General features: G+C 42.2%; 1 protein-coding gene across 2 annotated transcripts in view; it reads left to right on the forward strand.

Moving 5' to 3' along the window:
* The window catches only part of KCTD3 (potassium channel tetramerization domain containing 3), a 76,564-nt gene that overhangs the window by 47,282 nt on the left and 12,489 nt on the right, over nt 1–16,793 (forward strand). For both annotated transcript variants that reach the window (XM_006137347.5, XM_006137346.5), the window contains exons 11-13: nt 10,011–10,098; nt 10,225–10,341; nt 15,698–15,868. In XM_006137347.5, the coding sequence (XP_006137409.2) occupies nt 10,011–10,098; nt 10,225–10,341; nt 15,698–15,868 (376 nt within the window). The remainder of the gene's footprint in view (nt 1–10,010; nt 10,099–10,224; nt 10,342–15,697; nt 15,869–16,793) is intronic.

Here is a 16,793-nt window from a genome sequence, read left to right on the forward strand (position 1 = left end):
GAGACTTTTTGACTACTTTCACTGTCTATCAAAAAGGGTTACTCCCACTCCTGACTTTTTATAATTTTGTGTCAGAATTCTGAATTGCAGCTGTCTCAGAACTCTGGTTCTCCAGTATTAGAGAATGTCAGCCGACGGTCAGGGCAGAGTGAGTGAGTGAGTGTGTGTGTGTGTGTGTGTGTGTGTGTGTGTGTGTGTGTGTGTGTTTCTGAAAAAAGGTTTAACGTCCATGTCTTTACTGCTAGGACCGGGGTCCCGTCGCAGAGGGTAGCCAGCAGGCCAACAGACACCCCTTTATAGAAAGAGCTTATTACACCTCAGATTTTAGCTGCTAGAATGCAAGATTCCTTTGCAGCGGGCAGCCTGGGAAAGACTGAGAGGTGCCCCAACGGATCTGCCACCTGGGAGTGACACAAATCCAAACGCCCAAGCTCTTCCTATGCCTGTCCTTTTTTGACCGGCTGAAGTTCTTTTAAATTGTGCTTGGTTCTGTTACAGCAACTGAAGGAGTCAGGTTAAAGCTTAAACAGTTACAGGTTTATTAAAAAGACTTATAAAAGCATATGGTTACAATGGCTATTGCTCTATTTCTTAACTGCTAGCAAATATAGATTTAAAAAAAAATAGTTACAAAGAAAATAAAGATAGAAAGTAGAAATAATGGTACCAAGTGACAGCTTAATCTTTAAAGAGCTCTAAATCTATGTGTACACTTAAAACAAAGGACCACATCCAGGTACAATTTTTACCCCTTTCTGTGCCTCTCGACTCCAGCGTGTCAGGCCAGGGCCGGTCTCTCAATTCCTAGGAAAGACGAATACGAGGTGGGCGTCCCCTTGGAACCTTGGGAGATCAAACACCTAACCCGACCAGCAGATAGATGGTAGATTGACACTCGGAGTAAATGTGCTGCTGGACCCATCTTTATATCCCTGGGGGCCTGTATCCTCTTTTCTTATCTAAGAGGCCAAATTGTACTGGTCCGTTTTGTGGCGCCAGTTCTTACAAGCAAGTTTCAAGTTAATTTACACTTGCAAGAGAGGAAGATAGCTAAATTAGGAGTGCCGGATATTCTTTTACTGGGTGAGAGATTCCTCCCCCTGCGGACGGCTGTGTGTTTGGATCAATATGGGTTTGAGTCAAGGACACTCCTTGGCAGCCTCTTGGTCAGCAATTGGCATATCTCTATTTATAGTCATTCACGGTCACACAGCCTGGGCCTTCTGCTCTGTGTGCCCTGTATGCTCCAGGCAAGCAAAAATGGATGTTACAGGGGGGTTCCTGTCTGGCTACAGTCACGTAGGCTTCTAGAACATCAAAAACAATTTACAGATTCTGTAAATCAGTAAGTTAATATAACCATTTTGGCAGTAAAATGTATTTCCTAGACCCTATAACAGATCTTGTTAAAGTCCTTAGAGATTGTAATGACAAAGATAATAGGTCAAGAGACCAAAATGGGATTTCTGATTGTAGTATTTAAAAAACTTGGATAATGTTTATGGCTATAGCAACAGGATTTCTCATTGAGAAGGAACAACGAATTTTCAGAAGAGCACCTAGATTCCCAAAGATAGCATAAAGAAAAAGATCTCCTAAATGAAGGAAATGAAGCAGTTTTCATAAAGTAGATGTCACAGTCCAATTCCCTTATTCTTCAGGTTTTTTTTAAGTGAACTACATTTAGAACATACAAAGAAGGCCTATGCAAAGATATGAGTTATTCCCTTTTCAGTTGGAAAAGAAATTGAAAATTATGACTTCATGTACAATGTTCTTTCATTTACAGTGGGCATACTCTAAATAGCATTCTGAAAAAATTGCTAATTCTTGGTCTTTTATTCCTGCTTCACAAGCTAGAAAATGTACAATAGTTTCCTCACCACTCTTAGTTGTTAGCACATAAAAAATAAACCTCATGCTTCATTAGGTTGTGCCGCCTTTGGGAGAGCCATTGTCAATGAAATTGGGGGGGAAGAGAGAGGCGGATGTTTTTTCCAGTGTCCTATAATCTTAGTATAAACACAAAAAATACCCCATTCTCTTACAAGTCCTCTCAGTCAGTGCTTTCCTATCCCTTTCTTTCTGAATTGCCAATATTCAAGCTCTACTTTAAGGATGGTTTTTTACTCCCCTTGCCCCCCTCCCCTCCCTGGTTCTAGCCACTCTCCTTTGAGCTGAGATACTTATGCATTTTATATAATTCTTCCTTTGGGATGTTACTTTTTCTGTATCCATAATAGATTCTGGCATCTCCTCCCTGATTCTTAGACTGGGGCAAACCAGTTGAGGAGGCTTTCCCCAATGCTCATTCCTCAGGCAAGATTTTGATGGTATATGATATAGCAAGAAGGTTATAGGCATTTGATAATCTAGCAATGAAAATCAGTTGTGTAAACAGAAGAGTTTGAAAAATCTCAGAGGGATAGCTGTATCAGTCTGTAACTTAAAAAACGAATAGTCCTGTGGCACCTTAGGAAAAAAAAAGTAAGTTGGTGTGGGTGTGTATACATACATACATACATACATACATACATACATACATACAGGGCTTGCTGAACCGCGGCGAGCCCCGCTCGCCAGCCGCGCTGTCCGGCGATCTGCACATGCGCAGATCGCCCGAATCTACTCACCCGTGGCAAGTAGATTGTATTTGTCGAGCCGTGTGTGTGTGTGTGTGTGTGTGTGTGTGTTTAAAAAAAAAATCATCATGAGCTTTCGTGGACAAAACCCACTTTTTCAGATGAGCTTAAGTGTAGAAAGTTTTCAGATTTTTAAGTTAGTAATACTGTATTAAATTGTTGACATAAACATTTCAGTATGCCAAACAGTACGATAATTCCTAATGGCACATTTCTAGCCACTTATGCAAGTAAGGACTGTTGTCATTTAATTTTAGTCTTATTTCTAGATGTATCAAGTTTTCATCTACCAGGGAAAAATAAAAAAGCTAAGTATGGGAAATTTGCAGCCCACTCAATTAGCCTCATTGGCATTGGGACTGCAATTGACAGGCACTTTTTTTCCCTCTCTCTTTTTATTCTGAGGGTCCCCCTTTTATTCTGGACTCAAGATCATCTCATCTGGTTTTGCCCACGAAAGCTTATCCATCTGTCTGTCTATCTTAATTTAGAAACTTCAGCGGGTAGCAGAGTTAATCTGTACAGGATAAACTTTAAAAAAACAAATTGTCTGGTAGCATTTTATAGACTAACAAAACATGTAGATGGTATCATGAGCTTTCATGGGCACAGCCCACTTTTTCAGATGACGGGTCATCTGAAGAAGTGGGCTGTGCCCATGAAAGCTCATGATACCATCTACATGTTTTGTTATTCTATAAAATGCTACTAGACCATGTTTATATAGATTTTTATTTTATTTATTAGTCTCTAAGGTGCCACAGGACTACTTGGCACCTACTTGTTGTTTTTAAAGTTACGGATTTACACAGCTACTGCTCTGAGGCTTTTAGACTGGGAAAAATAGTTAATCATTTGGTCACTTAGATTATGTCTACATGGCAAGCTAGGGGGTTGATTCCCCTGCTTGTGTGTACACATACTTTTTGAGCTTGTGCAAATATAAAATAACAGTATAGTCACAGGTATGTAAGTACTGGCACTGGAGCTCTGCTGAATGCAGACATAGAATCATAAGGTTAGAAGGTACTGTAAGTGTAATCTAGTCTAATCTCCTGCCAAAGATGCAGGATTTGTTGTGTCTAAACCCTCCAAGACAGATGGCTATCCAGCCTCCTTTTGAAAAGCTCCAGTGAAGGAACTTCCTCAATTTCCCTAGGAGATCTGTTCAGTTGTCCTCCTGTTCTTACAGGTAGGAAACTGTTCCAAAAATTTAATCTAAATCACTTATGGAATATTTTGAATTCATCCCCTCTTGTGCTGCCCTCTATGGCAAGAGAGAACTACATCCTTTTTGTACACTGGTAAGCAAAATTGAATATAGTGCTACATCTGAGACTTAATCAGCAACAAGTAAAGCAGTGCTATCCCTTGCCTGCTATGCCTCTGTTAATGCAGCCTAAAATGCATTTGCTTTTCTGCTGTAGCATCATATTGCTGGCTCATCTTGAGGGTGTGATCCACCACAACTCAGATTTTTCTCAGCAGTGTTGCTGGCAAGCTAGCTATCCCTATTCTGTTGTGATGAATAGGAGGGTAGCTGGCCAGCACGCAATGACTCAAGGGTTAAACTCAGGTAGCTAAGGGTGTTGGGAGGGGGCCAGAAGAACCAATAGGATACAGTGCTGAAATTTAAATTCTGCTGCCCTTTCTCTGTCTGAGAGTTCTAAGTTAGCAGCGGGAGGAACAAGATGAAATAATCAACCAGAATTACCATGCCTATGCAAAATATTGGCATAGGACTGGACTGGGCCTTAAAGTGTGGATCAGTACAGTCCTAAGTGGAGGGAAAATGTATATTTAGTTGTGATCAGGTTATTTTTCTTTATTTTGCTGTTTGGTAAAACTTCTCTGTGTGAAATCCATGTGCCTCTGTGCCTCCCCCCATTTACCATATCCAAGCTGTACCCAGAGAGATTTCTTTTCTCTGTGTTTTAATCTGCTCTTTCCTCGGTTGCTCTGTAACATTAAGCAACCAAGTGTACTTTATCAAGTATACCTTTTTGTTTTGTTAATGCAATCACTTTTTTTTTCCTTCTGAGGCAATGGTTTGATTCTTGTGTCCTGGAAGGTAACAGGAGGCCTGTGTGTGTGCTGGCCTAGCCTGGAAGGTCAGCTATCAGAGAGAGTTTGTTTTCTGTGTTTTTTGTTTCTCTCTTTTTCAAGCTTTCTTCTGGCAAAGGAGCTTGGGGTGCCCCTTGAGAAGAAATTCAAGTGTTTCATCCTGGTTTTTAGGGATTAAATCACTTGATGTGGCAGATATCTCCCAAAGTCAGTGAATCTGTGACTCTGTAGAGTTTTTGTAACAGTGCCTATAGAGGCAAGATATTTTAAGGTCTCTTGCAGGCCTCCACCTTCTGCAGTTGGCGTGGCAGCATGGGGAACAGCCCTAACATCTGTATTAATGCATTTGGTTTTTCTTCCTTTACATCTCTTTTTTTTGAATTTCATTTTGTTGTCAATTCTGCAAGTTAAGAACATCCCTCTGATTTTCAGTTCTGTCCTCCAAAGTGATGCCTAAAACCTGTGGGTATGCACTTATCACAGCCCAGCTATCCTTCCACTGCTTCTTCCTTTTCTACTGCAGCTACTCTGTTATTTAAACACACTAGTGCATGACTATGCATACATGAGCAGGGAAATAACACTCCTAACTTGTACTGTAGCTGTAGCCTTAGGCTTCTGGCAAAAAATCCAGCTTTGCTAAAAGATGATGAATTTGACCAAATAAATTGCCAGGGTGTGGAAAATGTGTTGCTTTTTGTGGAAAATCCAAATTGGGGGGGCGGGGGCGGGAACGGGACACAAATGCCTGTTATGTAGAAGCACCCAAAGATGTGCTAGTGCTGCTGTCACACAAACAGGATAACAGAGAATGAATTTTATTTTGTTTGTTTTATTGTAGGTCCCAGTAAGTTGAGTTCTTTGGACCTTTGAAAGGTCTCCTCATGACTTCTGTTTTTAATCCGTTTTATATGTGGTTTTATAAAGGTCAGAATTTAGTCCTTCAGTGTTAGTTTGTGGGGGGCTTTTTCTGTGAACAGTCCATTACTCAGTGTGACTTTTTCCCATGTGGACAGCTAATGGAAAGAACCTATAGTAAGTTCTCTGTAGATGTTAATTTGTAGCATTCCAGAATTTAATAGTATTTCCTCCATTCTTGCTACCAGAAGTGGCCATAAAAATTCAGTTTTTATTGGGATGTACACTAGGACAAAAGTCTGCGCAACAAGTTATGGTACCTAGCTCTTGTATTGCACTTTTCATCAGTAGATCTGAAAACATATTATAACTGATGTACTTGAATGAATAGCATGAAATGATGAAAAAGATAGTGTCACCACTAAAATATCTAATATTTTGGTTTCCCATGACCTAATGGATGACCTACTCTGAAACTTCTTCAGAAGTTTCAAGATTTGCATTAGTGTACCTTTCTGCATTGTGTATTTTAGTCAACATAATAGTAGTGGTAGGAATTGGTTATAAATGGTCCTCCTTAGTGTAGACCAAGCACAGAATGTAATAAAGATATGACACAGGAGACCTAGTAAGATTCATGCCTGTTCTCATTTCTTACTTGGTTGTTGTAGATTATGCCTATGTCACATAGCAGGGCTTCTATTCATTGGCTCTGTTGGTTACTATTACAGTTTTCCCTCCATTTTATTTGTATTTTACTATCAATAAGTGCAAATAAAACACACAAGCTAACAAATGAATCTTGACTCAGAGAAAGCAACTTGAACTCCCTGAGAGATGAAAGGCGAAGGGGCCTTGCACTCCTCTCTGGGGCTCTTGTGCAGGAGTCCCCTGTCTCTGTCCCTGAGAGATGAGAGGTATTCTGCCCTCTATAGGACATTTGTCTATAATTGCAGTTTGAGTCTCACTTGTCTTCTAAACACACACTTCCCCTTCCCTAAACAGTTCCTTCTGTTATGGCCTGTTTTGCTGCTCAGGTGGGTTCACTGTGTGGAGCCTATTTTTATTGCTTCTTATGTTTTTCTTTATAGTATCAAAGTATGTGTTATTTCTGTCCATGCACAAACACTGCTAGCATTCTGGAAGTCCTCAGGAAACACATCCAGTGTTGTCTTTTAGATGCCTTTTGATCCTGCACAGAAATATCACATGGAGATGATTATGATAGTTTAGCTATTATGGCTTGACAAGTTGCCACCCGCTTTTTCATGGGTCTGTAATTCTCTTCCTCTTGAAATGGTGGGAACTGCTTGGTGTCTTGTATTAATATATCTTTTGTTCTACCCTCTTCACATAGAGGACCTGGGTAATTGTGTGGGCTTGGTAAAGTTGTTGAAGTTAAGGAGGTTTTGGCCTTCCAGTCTTAAATGTCTGAACTTGGGACGCTAATGAACCATTAGGAAGGTGTGTTACTGTAGTCTAAGAATTCTGATAATGGAACCATAGGCCTTTAAAATTGTTCTTTGTGGTGATTCTTTTGCTTTCCCGTTTTACAGTAAGAATTTGACATGGTGCACTTCTACTAATAAGAAAGAATTGTCTAAATAAGTTGCTATTCTTGACATTGTTGCTCAGTTTTTTTGTGCAGTCGCTCACTAGTAAAAAAGCCATCTGGGTTATGAAGTTGATGCTCATTGTAGTAATATCTGAACTCCTTCCAAGAATAAAAGTTTAAACCTTAGCTCAGACACTGCATCATACTGGTGAAGGAAGGCAAGAAAAGGGAATTATCACTTAAATAAATAGACCCACTGAGTTAGCTTTGGCAGTCTGGACTAAGGAACTTTGACCTTTGAAATAAGAGACATATCTTCAGTTTATATGTTGTTTTATTTGTGAAGCCTAACACAGAATCTGAAAGTGCTATAATTCTGTGGATTACTTGTAAACAAAATGTAAGTTTATAAATAAATATGCATTGCAGAAAATAACAAGAAATAGTTATGTGGAAAATGTTTGTTTATCCTATGCATTGTTGTGTGGTAGATATTATGTAAATAGTTTGTTTTTCAAGGGACTTAAAGGACATCATCATCCCCTTCCCCTGAGAACATAAGGACAAAAGGGTTTGAAAAGTACAAGCCCTGGTATTGGAAGCCCTTTCTCCATGCAGCAAGCAAGGCAGCACCCACCCTCCCTTCCCTCAAGGTGCGAATATCAGGCTTGGGTAGGTCCTGCTGTTGGCACTGCAGTAGGTTCCCTCTTTTGGGGAGAGAAGGAAAGAGCTAGGGAGGAATTTTTCCCTCACCTCACATTTGGCTTTGGTAAAGTGGAGGTTTTTCTGCTTCCCCACGATGGGTGTCGGGAGGCCCTATTGTGAGGAGGAAAAGTCGTTAGTCTGTATGTCACAACTTGCTTTGTAAGCCTGGGGTGGATGTCCAGTGTAGATGCTCCAAAGGGAGGGCCAAGGTGGCTGACAAACTTTGCTGGGCCCTGGGCAAGATGTGTGTGGGATGGGTAGGCGAGGGTGGCTCTGGGCCCTCAGGCAGAAGTGGGGAGTTGGCTGGGGGAGGCTAGACCCAGCTTTTCAGCACTGCCCCATGCACTGCCCAGAGTGGTGTCAGTGGCAATTTAAAGGGCCCGTGGCTCCAGTTGTTCTATTTCCACCGTAATGGTGGCAGCGGCCGGGAGCACCGGGCCCTTTTAAATGGCTAGGTCCTGAGGCAGCTGTGCTCTTTGCCCAGCCCCCTCAGGCTGAGGAAGGCATCCAAGTGACCAGATAAATGGTTTGATACAGTACAGGCAGTCCCCGGGTTACGTACAAGATAGGGACTGTAGGTTTGTTCTTAAGTTGAATTTGTATGTAAGTTGGAACTGGTACATATTGTAGGGGAAACTCGAGCCAAACATTTCTCCAGAGCTCAGTTTTATTCTCCCACACCTCACTTCCCTCAGTCCTTTATTCTCAAGCTGAGGTGTCTGCTGAGAAAAGCCGCTCCGCGTCTCCCTGGTCTGCTGGGGGGGGGGGGGGGCACTAGCTTCGTGTCTCCCTGGTCTGCTGGGGGGAAGCAGCTACTGCGGGGTTGCCTCACCCCGTTTGTAAGTAGGGATCCGATGTAAGTCGGATCCATGTAACCCGGGGACTGCCTGTACTTAAAAGGAGTAGCTGGCTAAACAAATTGGGTTGTGTGAGAGGTGGTTTAGGGCTTCTTTTGTAAAGTAGGGAACCAACCTCCACTCTTTTACTTATAGTGGGGCCCAGGCCATGAGGGACCTGGATGAAAAATTAAAGTGGGGTAGTGAAAGCTCCAGGTAGTTATTTAAATGAACATTGGGTTGCCTGAACTGTGTACTTTTATCTGCCAGGTAGTCTCAGACATTTAATAATAAAGTTGTTTCCTTATTAAATTCATAACAAGTGTCTCCTGTCCTTTCAGTACAGTTGGACAACTCCTTAATTGACTAAAACTGGTTCCGTTTTTTATGTGCATTTGACCATGCTCTATGTAAAATCAGTTGGACTGGTTGTTTTTTTTAATAGTGACTTGAACCTCCTGTCTCATGCTCAAGAATGATGACCACACTCATACAAGGGCAGGGACGAGCATAGCAGCTGATGTATCTTGTCTCTGGCAAAAGAGACATTCTTTTGTCCTCAGACTAGGAAACAAAACAAATAGGTGCCTGGAATGTAAGAGATCCCCTTTCATTCCCTTGAGCTCCCTATGAGAGGCTAAGAAATTATTGAAACATGGGAGTTGGAAAAGATACGTTTTTCCTTCCATGGATCTCGACAGTGAGACCCATTTTCAACATTGCTACTGATGTTGACATATGGCAGGCAGGAGGTTCCACAGAGTGGGAGAAGAGAAGGGACAGGCTCAAATGTATTTGGAATGGCTGCTCTTCAATTTATTCATTCCCCCCCCCTTCCTAAAAATCAGCAGGAGGGGGAAAAAATCTGTTGTGTGGATTTTAATATATATAATATTAAAAAGCTAGGAGGTAGTATTTAAAGAGTGCTCTAGCAGATATTTGAATTTTTGAAAATTATTGATGGTAATAATTTTTGAAGGTAAAATGCTGAATAATAATTATAGCTTCTAGTGCCACGTTTCTCTGTATCTGTGCATATTTACAATTGGATTGAAAAAAATGCTCAGTGCTGGCCTAAGTGTACCTCATTGAAACTTCCATCAATTTTAATGGCAGGGGAGTTAGGCAAACGCTGAGAGCTTCAAAACTTCTGTCTGGGGCAGTGGTTGGAAGGTTGGGGGTGGGGTTTTTTTGTTATGTTTTTTTAAAATGGTGTGGTGATAAATACACTTTAAGTTTTGTTTATAAAAATTATTTTTACAAGAAGCAGCAAAAAAAGAATGCAGATGAAGTTATAATTGAAAGAAAATGGTGAACTAATGTTTTATATTTTGTTTGCTCTTGTACTAGGTTCAGGATGTTGTCCCTATCACCAGTTATGATACTGCTGGATCTTTTCTGCTGTTGGGCTGTAACAATGGCTCTATATATTACATAGGTAAGAATAAAAACAACATTAAGATTATAATGTTCACTTTTGTTCTGACCAGGAATATTAGTGCAGTCATTATTATGATCTGACTTACAAATTTCTGCTGTGTCTTATTGTTTATATTTTATGCAGATATGCAGAAATTTCCCTTGCGAATGAAGGATAATGATCTTCTGGTGACAGAACTTTATCATGATCCCTCCAATGATGCCATTACAGCACTCAGTGTCTACCTCACACCCAAGACAAGTTTGTAGAATGCATATCATTTACATTCCCTTGAAAAACATTGCAAATTAAGGTTTCATGTTCATATTTTTAAAGTATTTTAGATTTCTAACAACAGTATCACTAATAAAGTTACTTAAGGCATGTGTTGCATTTTCCATTATAAACATTTATCAGTGTTTAATTGTCATTTTAATTTTCATCAGTCTTAAAATTGGTGTACAAACTGTCAGCCTGGATGTAAATTTAATTAAAAAATCATTTTAGAAAGTATGATTTAGAAAGACCGATAGTATCGGTTTAGACTAAATTGCATTCCCAGATCTCCTGGGAAGATATTCAGAGCACATTAGTTAGATTTTAACCAGTGTTCTTTATTTTCAAAAACATCAGTGCTCTTATCCATTTTGTCATTATGCTGTATGGACAAGATGGCCACAGCCTATGCAACAGGGGTGCCATTTCAGATTTTGGTGGCTCAAACTCTGTTGCGTTTAAGAACTGTCTTTGCAGCTAGGGCATGCAGCTTTAAAGACACCTCAAGTATGAAATCCAGGGGTTCCAACCTCGGGGTAGCCCCCCATAAATGGCACTCTTGCTATAGAAGCTGCTCTGGTTTGGTGACACTGTACCAGAGTTTCTTACCAGGAATCTCTGCACCGAAACATTAAAGGTCATTAAGAGATCCAGAAGAGCAGGGTTCAGATCAGAATTCCCACTGTAAACTTTGATAGTTGGGATTGCTCTGCTTACCTTATGGCTGTGTCTAGACTGGCAAGTTTTTCTGCAAAAGCAGTTGCTTTTGCGGAAAAACTTGCCAGCTGTCTGCACTGGCCGCTTGAATTTCCGCAAGAACACTGACTCCTACAGTCTGAAATCAGTGCTTCTTGCGGAAATGCTGTGCTGCTCCCATTCAGGCAAAAGCCCTCTTGCGCAAATGCTTTTGCGCAAGAGGGCCAGTGAAGACAATGCGGTATTGTTTTGAGCAAAAAAGCCCCGATCGCGAAAATGGCGATCAGGGCTTTCTTGCGCAAAACCGCGTCTAGATTGGCACAGATTGCTTTTGCGCAAGAGCCTCTGTGCCAATCTAGACGCTCTTTTCCGCAAATGCTTTTAACAGAAAACTTTTCCGTTAAAAGCATTTGCGGAAAATCATGCCAGTCTAGACATAGCCCATGTGTTCTGGGAGGATGGAGTGATGCCCAGCCTTAAGGAAGAAGAAAAAGTATAAGTGAGCATTGTAGACATAATGGTGGTTTATTGGGGGAAAAAAAATGCTGCTTCACTGATAAGTGTAAGTCTGTGGCTTGAATTCAGTTTAACCCTTTCATGAAGTGTTATAACCATAGGGAGATAATGCAAAAAAATAGAAAACTAGCTCTCATATATGCAGTTGTTGCTTTAAAATGTGGGCTTCAAATATTTTTATATGAAGATACAGACATTTCATCAACCGTTTTTTATCTTTCTCATACCTGCATTATTAATACAACTTATTTTCTTCTTTAATATTACTGTTTTCCACAGCAAGGAGAAGAAAATCTTGCAAGACAAATGTTAATCTCTGTTTCTTAACTCTTCAAATACTGACGTGTGTCTTTAGAGTCACAGAGAAGGAGCTGATGTATACTATGTGTTTTGGGATTTGCTTGGTTTTTTCCTCAGGCACCCCCCCCCCCCTTTTTGTGTTTGGTTTTTTGGGAACTGCAAGATGTAGTGGAGTATACTACACAATAGTAGCTGGTAAATGCTTGTAGAATAGGTAAAATTAATTCTTCCCTAAGTGTATGTTCATGTCCATTCTGTGTTAGGTCTATGTCCTTGCCAGATGCACTGGTACTGTTTTTCCCTGAACAGGACTGGTTCTGGTGCCTCTTCGAGTGGCGCACACATTCAGTTCCTTCTTCCTGCTAGTTGTAGCGCTGGAATGTTCCTCTTTTTGGCAAATAATTCCTTCTCTCAAACTGTTCATTGAGAATTTTCTGTTGTAAATAGTTGCAACACTTACTATTAGTTCCTGTAGTGTATTTTAATTATAATTGTAAAAACTAATTATAGTTATAAAAATGGTGACCAAGCCTATAGGCAGCCTATGCTAGTTACTAACCCCCAAATCAGTTGTTTAAAGTGTCAGGGGGGGCATGAATTCCCCACCTCTGGTATAAAGGTACCTTTCTTTGGGTTGGGTGCCACTGATTCACAGAAGAATCAGTTGGGGGGCCACACTCAAGTGGGAAACAAAAACAAAAAAAAGTTCACTGAGGCAGCTCCCAACTGAGAAGTAGGAAGACAGACATTCTCCACATTCCCCTCACACCCCAGAACCTTGGGAGGCCTAGACTAGAAGATTTTGCATGTTCTGGCCCTGTAGGTGGCGGGGGGTAGGGCTGGAGCACCAGCTTAGGCTCTCCAATGCTGGAGGTAGCCCTGAGCCTTGGGGGCTGGTTGCAAGAAAACCAGAGAGCTACGTGCAGCCCCTGAGCCTCAGGTACCCCACCCCTGCTTTATACCCGCCCTGCGCTGAACTCATTAGTAGTGTCTGCAGGCAACAAGTGGGAAAGATAGGGCCATCCGGGGGCTATTCCCACAAATCGAGATTGGAAAAAACAGGACCTTTTTCGGAGGGAGCTTTATTCATCAAGCTGAGGATGGCCTATCATGAAACCCTATTGAGCCATTACAATTTCAATATTTGGCAGTTAATGGCCAAATGTATTGATTCTTTCCCAAAGGATCCCAGGAAAGAGTTCCCGGACATCCTGGAAAAGGGGCAGGGAATGAGTGACAAGGGCGACACTTTGGGTGAGACTGATTCTACAGTGCAAACTAGGGCTCTTCCCTCCCCCCCCCCCCTTCTGCTTGGACTTTCTCTCCTAAGTCGATGGTTACTTCATGCACCCCAGCCTTGCCTCCCTCCACCTCACTCTGTGGTAGATGCATGGTTGAACATATAGGTGCAGTAGGTGCTTTTGGGAAACTGAAAACCCTAGGGTGACTTAGCTTGTGAAGTGGACAAGGTTCTTCTCCTGGGCACCTCAGAGTGGCATTTCCGTGGCATGCTGTTCTGTGCAGTCCATCTTGGACTGTCTGCTCTTCCTAAAGAGTCGGGCCTGGCCATCTCTATCAAGGTTCATCTGGCTGCCATCTTGGCTTTTCATCTGCCGATCCAGGTTCTTGTATATCAACGCTGCTCTTCATCGCAATATCAGACAGGATGAAGAATTTCCAGCTGGATCACCTCCCGACTATTTTGAATAATTGCGGGTCCATCCGCTGCCTCTGGTGAAGGCCCACTTAGTGAGAGTGCCAGTGTCCTTGGCAGTCTTTCTGGTGCATATTCCCATCCAGGACATTTGCAGAGCTATGATGTGGTCTTTGGTTCACATGTTCACAGCACACACTGCCATCAATCAGCAGGCCAAAAATAACACTGGGTTCGGCAAAGCTGTGTTAACAAGCTTCACATCCATGAACTCTTATCCACCGCTGTTGGTACTGTTAGGGAGTCACCTAACATGGACATGAGCAAGCACTTGAAGAAAAAAATACTTTATCTGTAACTGGCGTCCTTCCAGATGTGTTGGACATGTCCATTCCATAACCCACTGTCCTTCCTCACTGTTGGAGTGCCAGCAAGAAGAAATAGAGGGTTGCAGAACTGGTGGCACACTTTATACTGTAGCACAGATGTCCATAACTGTGTTCCCTCTAAGCTGTGGGGCAACACCACTTCACAGATGGAAAATAAGCCCTGCCTAGTCAGTCAGCTCAGTGCAGGGAGCCCATAGCCTCTAACTGGGTGGGGCTGATTAATCACCTGTGAAGCTGGTCACCAACCTTTTCAAACCAAAGAACCAAACTACATCAAACTTCAGAGCAAGTGGTTAACAAAGAGCCATATCAGAATGCCCATTTGCATGACTAAAAATAGACAATATTATTGATAATTGATATAATGATCAATAGCAAAAATGAAACCTGGTACTCATAGACTTTATTTAATGGAACATCTGCTGCATCTTTTTGCACATTTCTTTGAAGTTTACATCGTAACTGGTCAAATCCAGCTTCTTGCATACTTTCAGGCTGTCTTCTGTCAATCTTATGGGGGGGGAGCTGGTGATGTGGGGGTGTAGGAGTCAGGGTTCGCGTATATGAGGGGCTCAGGTCAGTGAGTTTGGCGGTATGAAGGGCTCAGGGCACAGGTTTGGGATGTGTGGGTGCTGCAGGAGAGTTATGGCAGGGGATTGGGGATGTGGGGGTACAGGAGTTTGGGGATATGGGAGTATGAAGTACTTAGAGCAGGGGGTTCAGGTGTATGATGCGCTCAGCGTTCAGGTGTATGGGGGGGTGCAAGTGTGTTATGCTCCTGCCAGATGAGGGATGGGCCCCAAGCTTGTTGGCCAAGCTTCAGTTTTAAATAAAGTACAATATTATGTTCAACACAAGAGGTTTCATCAATGTCTTTATTTATGGCAGGAGTGGGGAACATATTTTGAATCCGTGACCACACAAGTGAGAAGCAAAAACACAACACCTCCAAGAACCTTGAACCCTCAGTACTGTGGCCCCCAACTAAGACAGCTCACTCCCCTGTTACGCCAGCCCATGTTGAGGGGGAAGAAGGGAGGAGAGGAGGGCAGGGAGGACTGAGGTTCAAGGCCTCAGACCAAATTAATTCTTCTGGGGCTTCAGGGTTTGTTGATTTTTGTGGGCCCTCCAGGCCCTCTGGTTGAGCCAAAAATGAGGGCTACAGTGTGTGCAGGACACAGCTGCCAATGATTGGGATAGGGATGGAGTTGCAAAATCTGGGTGGCAGGCAGGGTGCAGGAGCAAGCTGGGGGTGGTGTCTGGCCATAGGGGAGGAGGCAGGAGCAGGGTGCTTGTGTGCGTCTGGCATGGGGAAGAGGGCAGGAGCAGGCTTGGGGGTGCAGGGTCTCAGCGCAGATGCAGTGGGGTGTGCAAGATATAGGCGGCGCTTATTTGCTTTTTGCATCTTTGCTGCTCGCAGGCTCCCTGGCCCGGACATGACTTCTTGCTGCTCCATTGGCTGGATTCTGGCTAATGGAGCAGCGATGGGCTCCCCAGCCTGGGAGGGATCCACTAAGGGAAGAACTTAGAGAACAACTTCTAGAACTGCTGCATGTGGCAAGCACACACACCCTTAAACATGGAATGAACATGAGCCATGTATCTTGAAAATCACCAATTAAAGAAAAGATCATTCTTTTTTTTTAAAGCCCTTTTTAAGGAGCCATTATCAACAATTACTAATAAGTAGCCATTTCAGTGTTACAGATGTGCTGATATAACTTCCCCTCCCTACTTTTGAGGATTGTTGGTTGGTTTAAAACATCTCTGTTTGTGTATTTTGTAGGTGTAAGTGGTAATTGGATTGAGATTGCATACGGCACCAGCTCTGGAGCAGTAAGAGTGATTGTACAGCATCCTGAAACAGTTGGATCAGGCCCTCAACTTTTTCAAACCTTTACAGTTCATCGAAGTCCTGTTACAAAGATTATGCTGTCCGAGAAACACCTGGTGTCCGGTAATTGTTTTATCTGCAGATGCACATGTGTGTCACTCATTTTCCCTTTTCCATTTCTTCTAATGTTCACAGTCCTTATCTCAAATCCCATCATTTGGAATTACTAAACATAGTTGATTATATGCAGAACAGCATATTAAGAAAAAAAATTCTAAAAAAGATTCATGGCAGTCCCAGCTCTTCACGTGATCGTCAGGGAGGGCTGGGCTCAGGAGAGTGGATTTTAAAGCTAGACTGGACCATTATGGTCCTCTAGTCTGAACTTCTAGTATAATACTAGCCAGAGTACTCCAGTGATAACTGCAGTGGCAGGAATTATTCATATACTGTGGAGCTCAGTAATTTGCAGTTGAAGTAGAGCCTCTTTCAGAAAGATAGTTTGGATGTAAAGGCTCCAAGTGTTGGAGAATTACCATTTCTGTCAGCAAGCTGTTCCTGTGACTGCTGTTCTTTTGTCAGTTGTTGAATTCTGAGATGGCTCGTTTAAAAGAAAAGCGCACGCGTGTGTGGTAAGGTGGGCGAGTTCATCTTTTATTTATTCCTGGGGGGTATTCGGCACCTAAAATTCTGCATATTTTACTTGTCAAAATAACACACTAATTATATCTGTTTCAATTATTTTGGTAATTGATTTCAAGTGTCAGCAAGTACACTTGTAACAATACAGACAACAAAAAAGATTCTCCCAGGAGCAGAGTTTAAGAAACCTCTAAAACAGCTCTGTTCCTGTTTCTCTGTTATGCTTTTGTCACATGCCCCAGCTGGACACATATTGGCGGAAAACTCTGCCCCCTCCCAGTTTTTTAGTCATTTTTGAGGGTTTTTTTGCTCCACCCTCCTACTTTAGGGTCCCAAATAAAGCACATTGGTTGGGATGGGAGAGAAGGGATGGGGGGGGAATCAGTTATGGAGTGTTGGAGGAATA

This window comes from Pelodiscus sinensis, chromosome 3, assembly GCF_052426305.1.
Source record: "Pelodiscus sinensis isolate ZL-2025 chromosome 3, ASM5242630v1, whole genome shotgun sequence".
Lineage (NCBI taxonomy): Eukaryota > Metazoa > Chordata > Testudines > Trionychidae > Pelodiscus > Pelodiscus sinensis.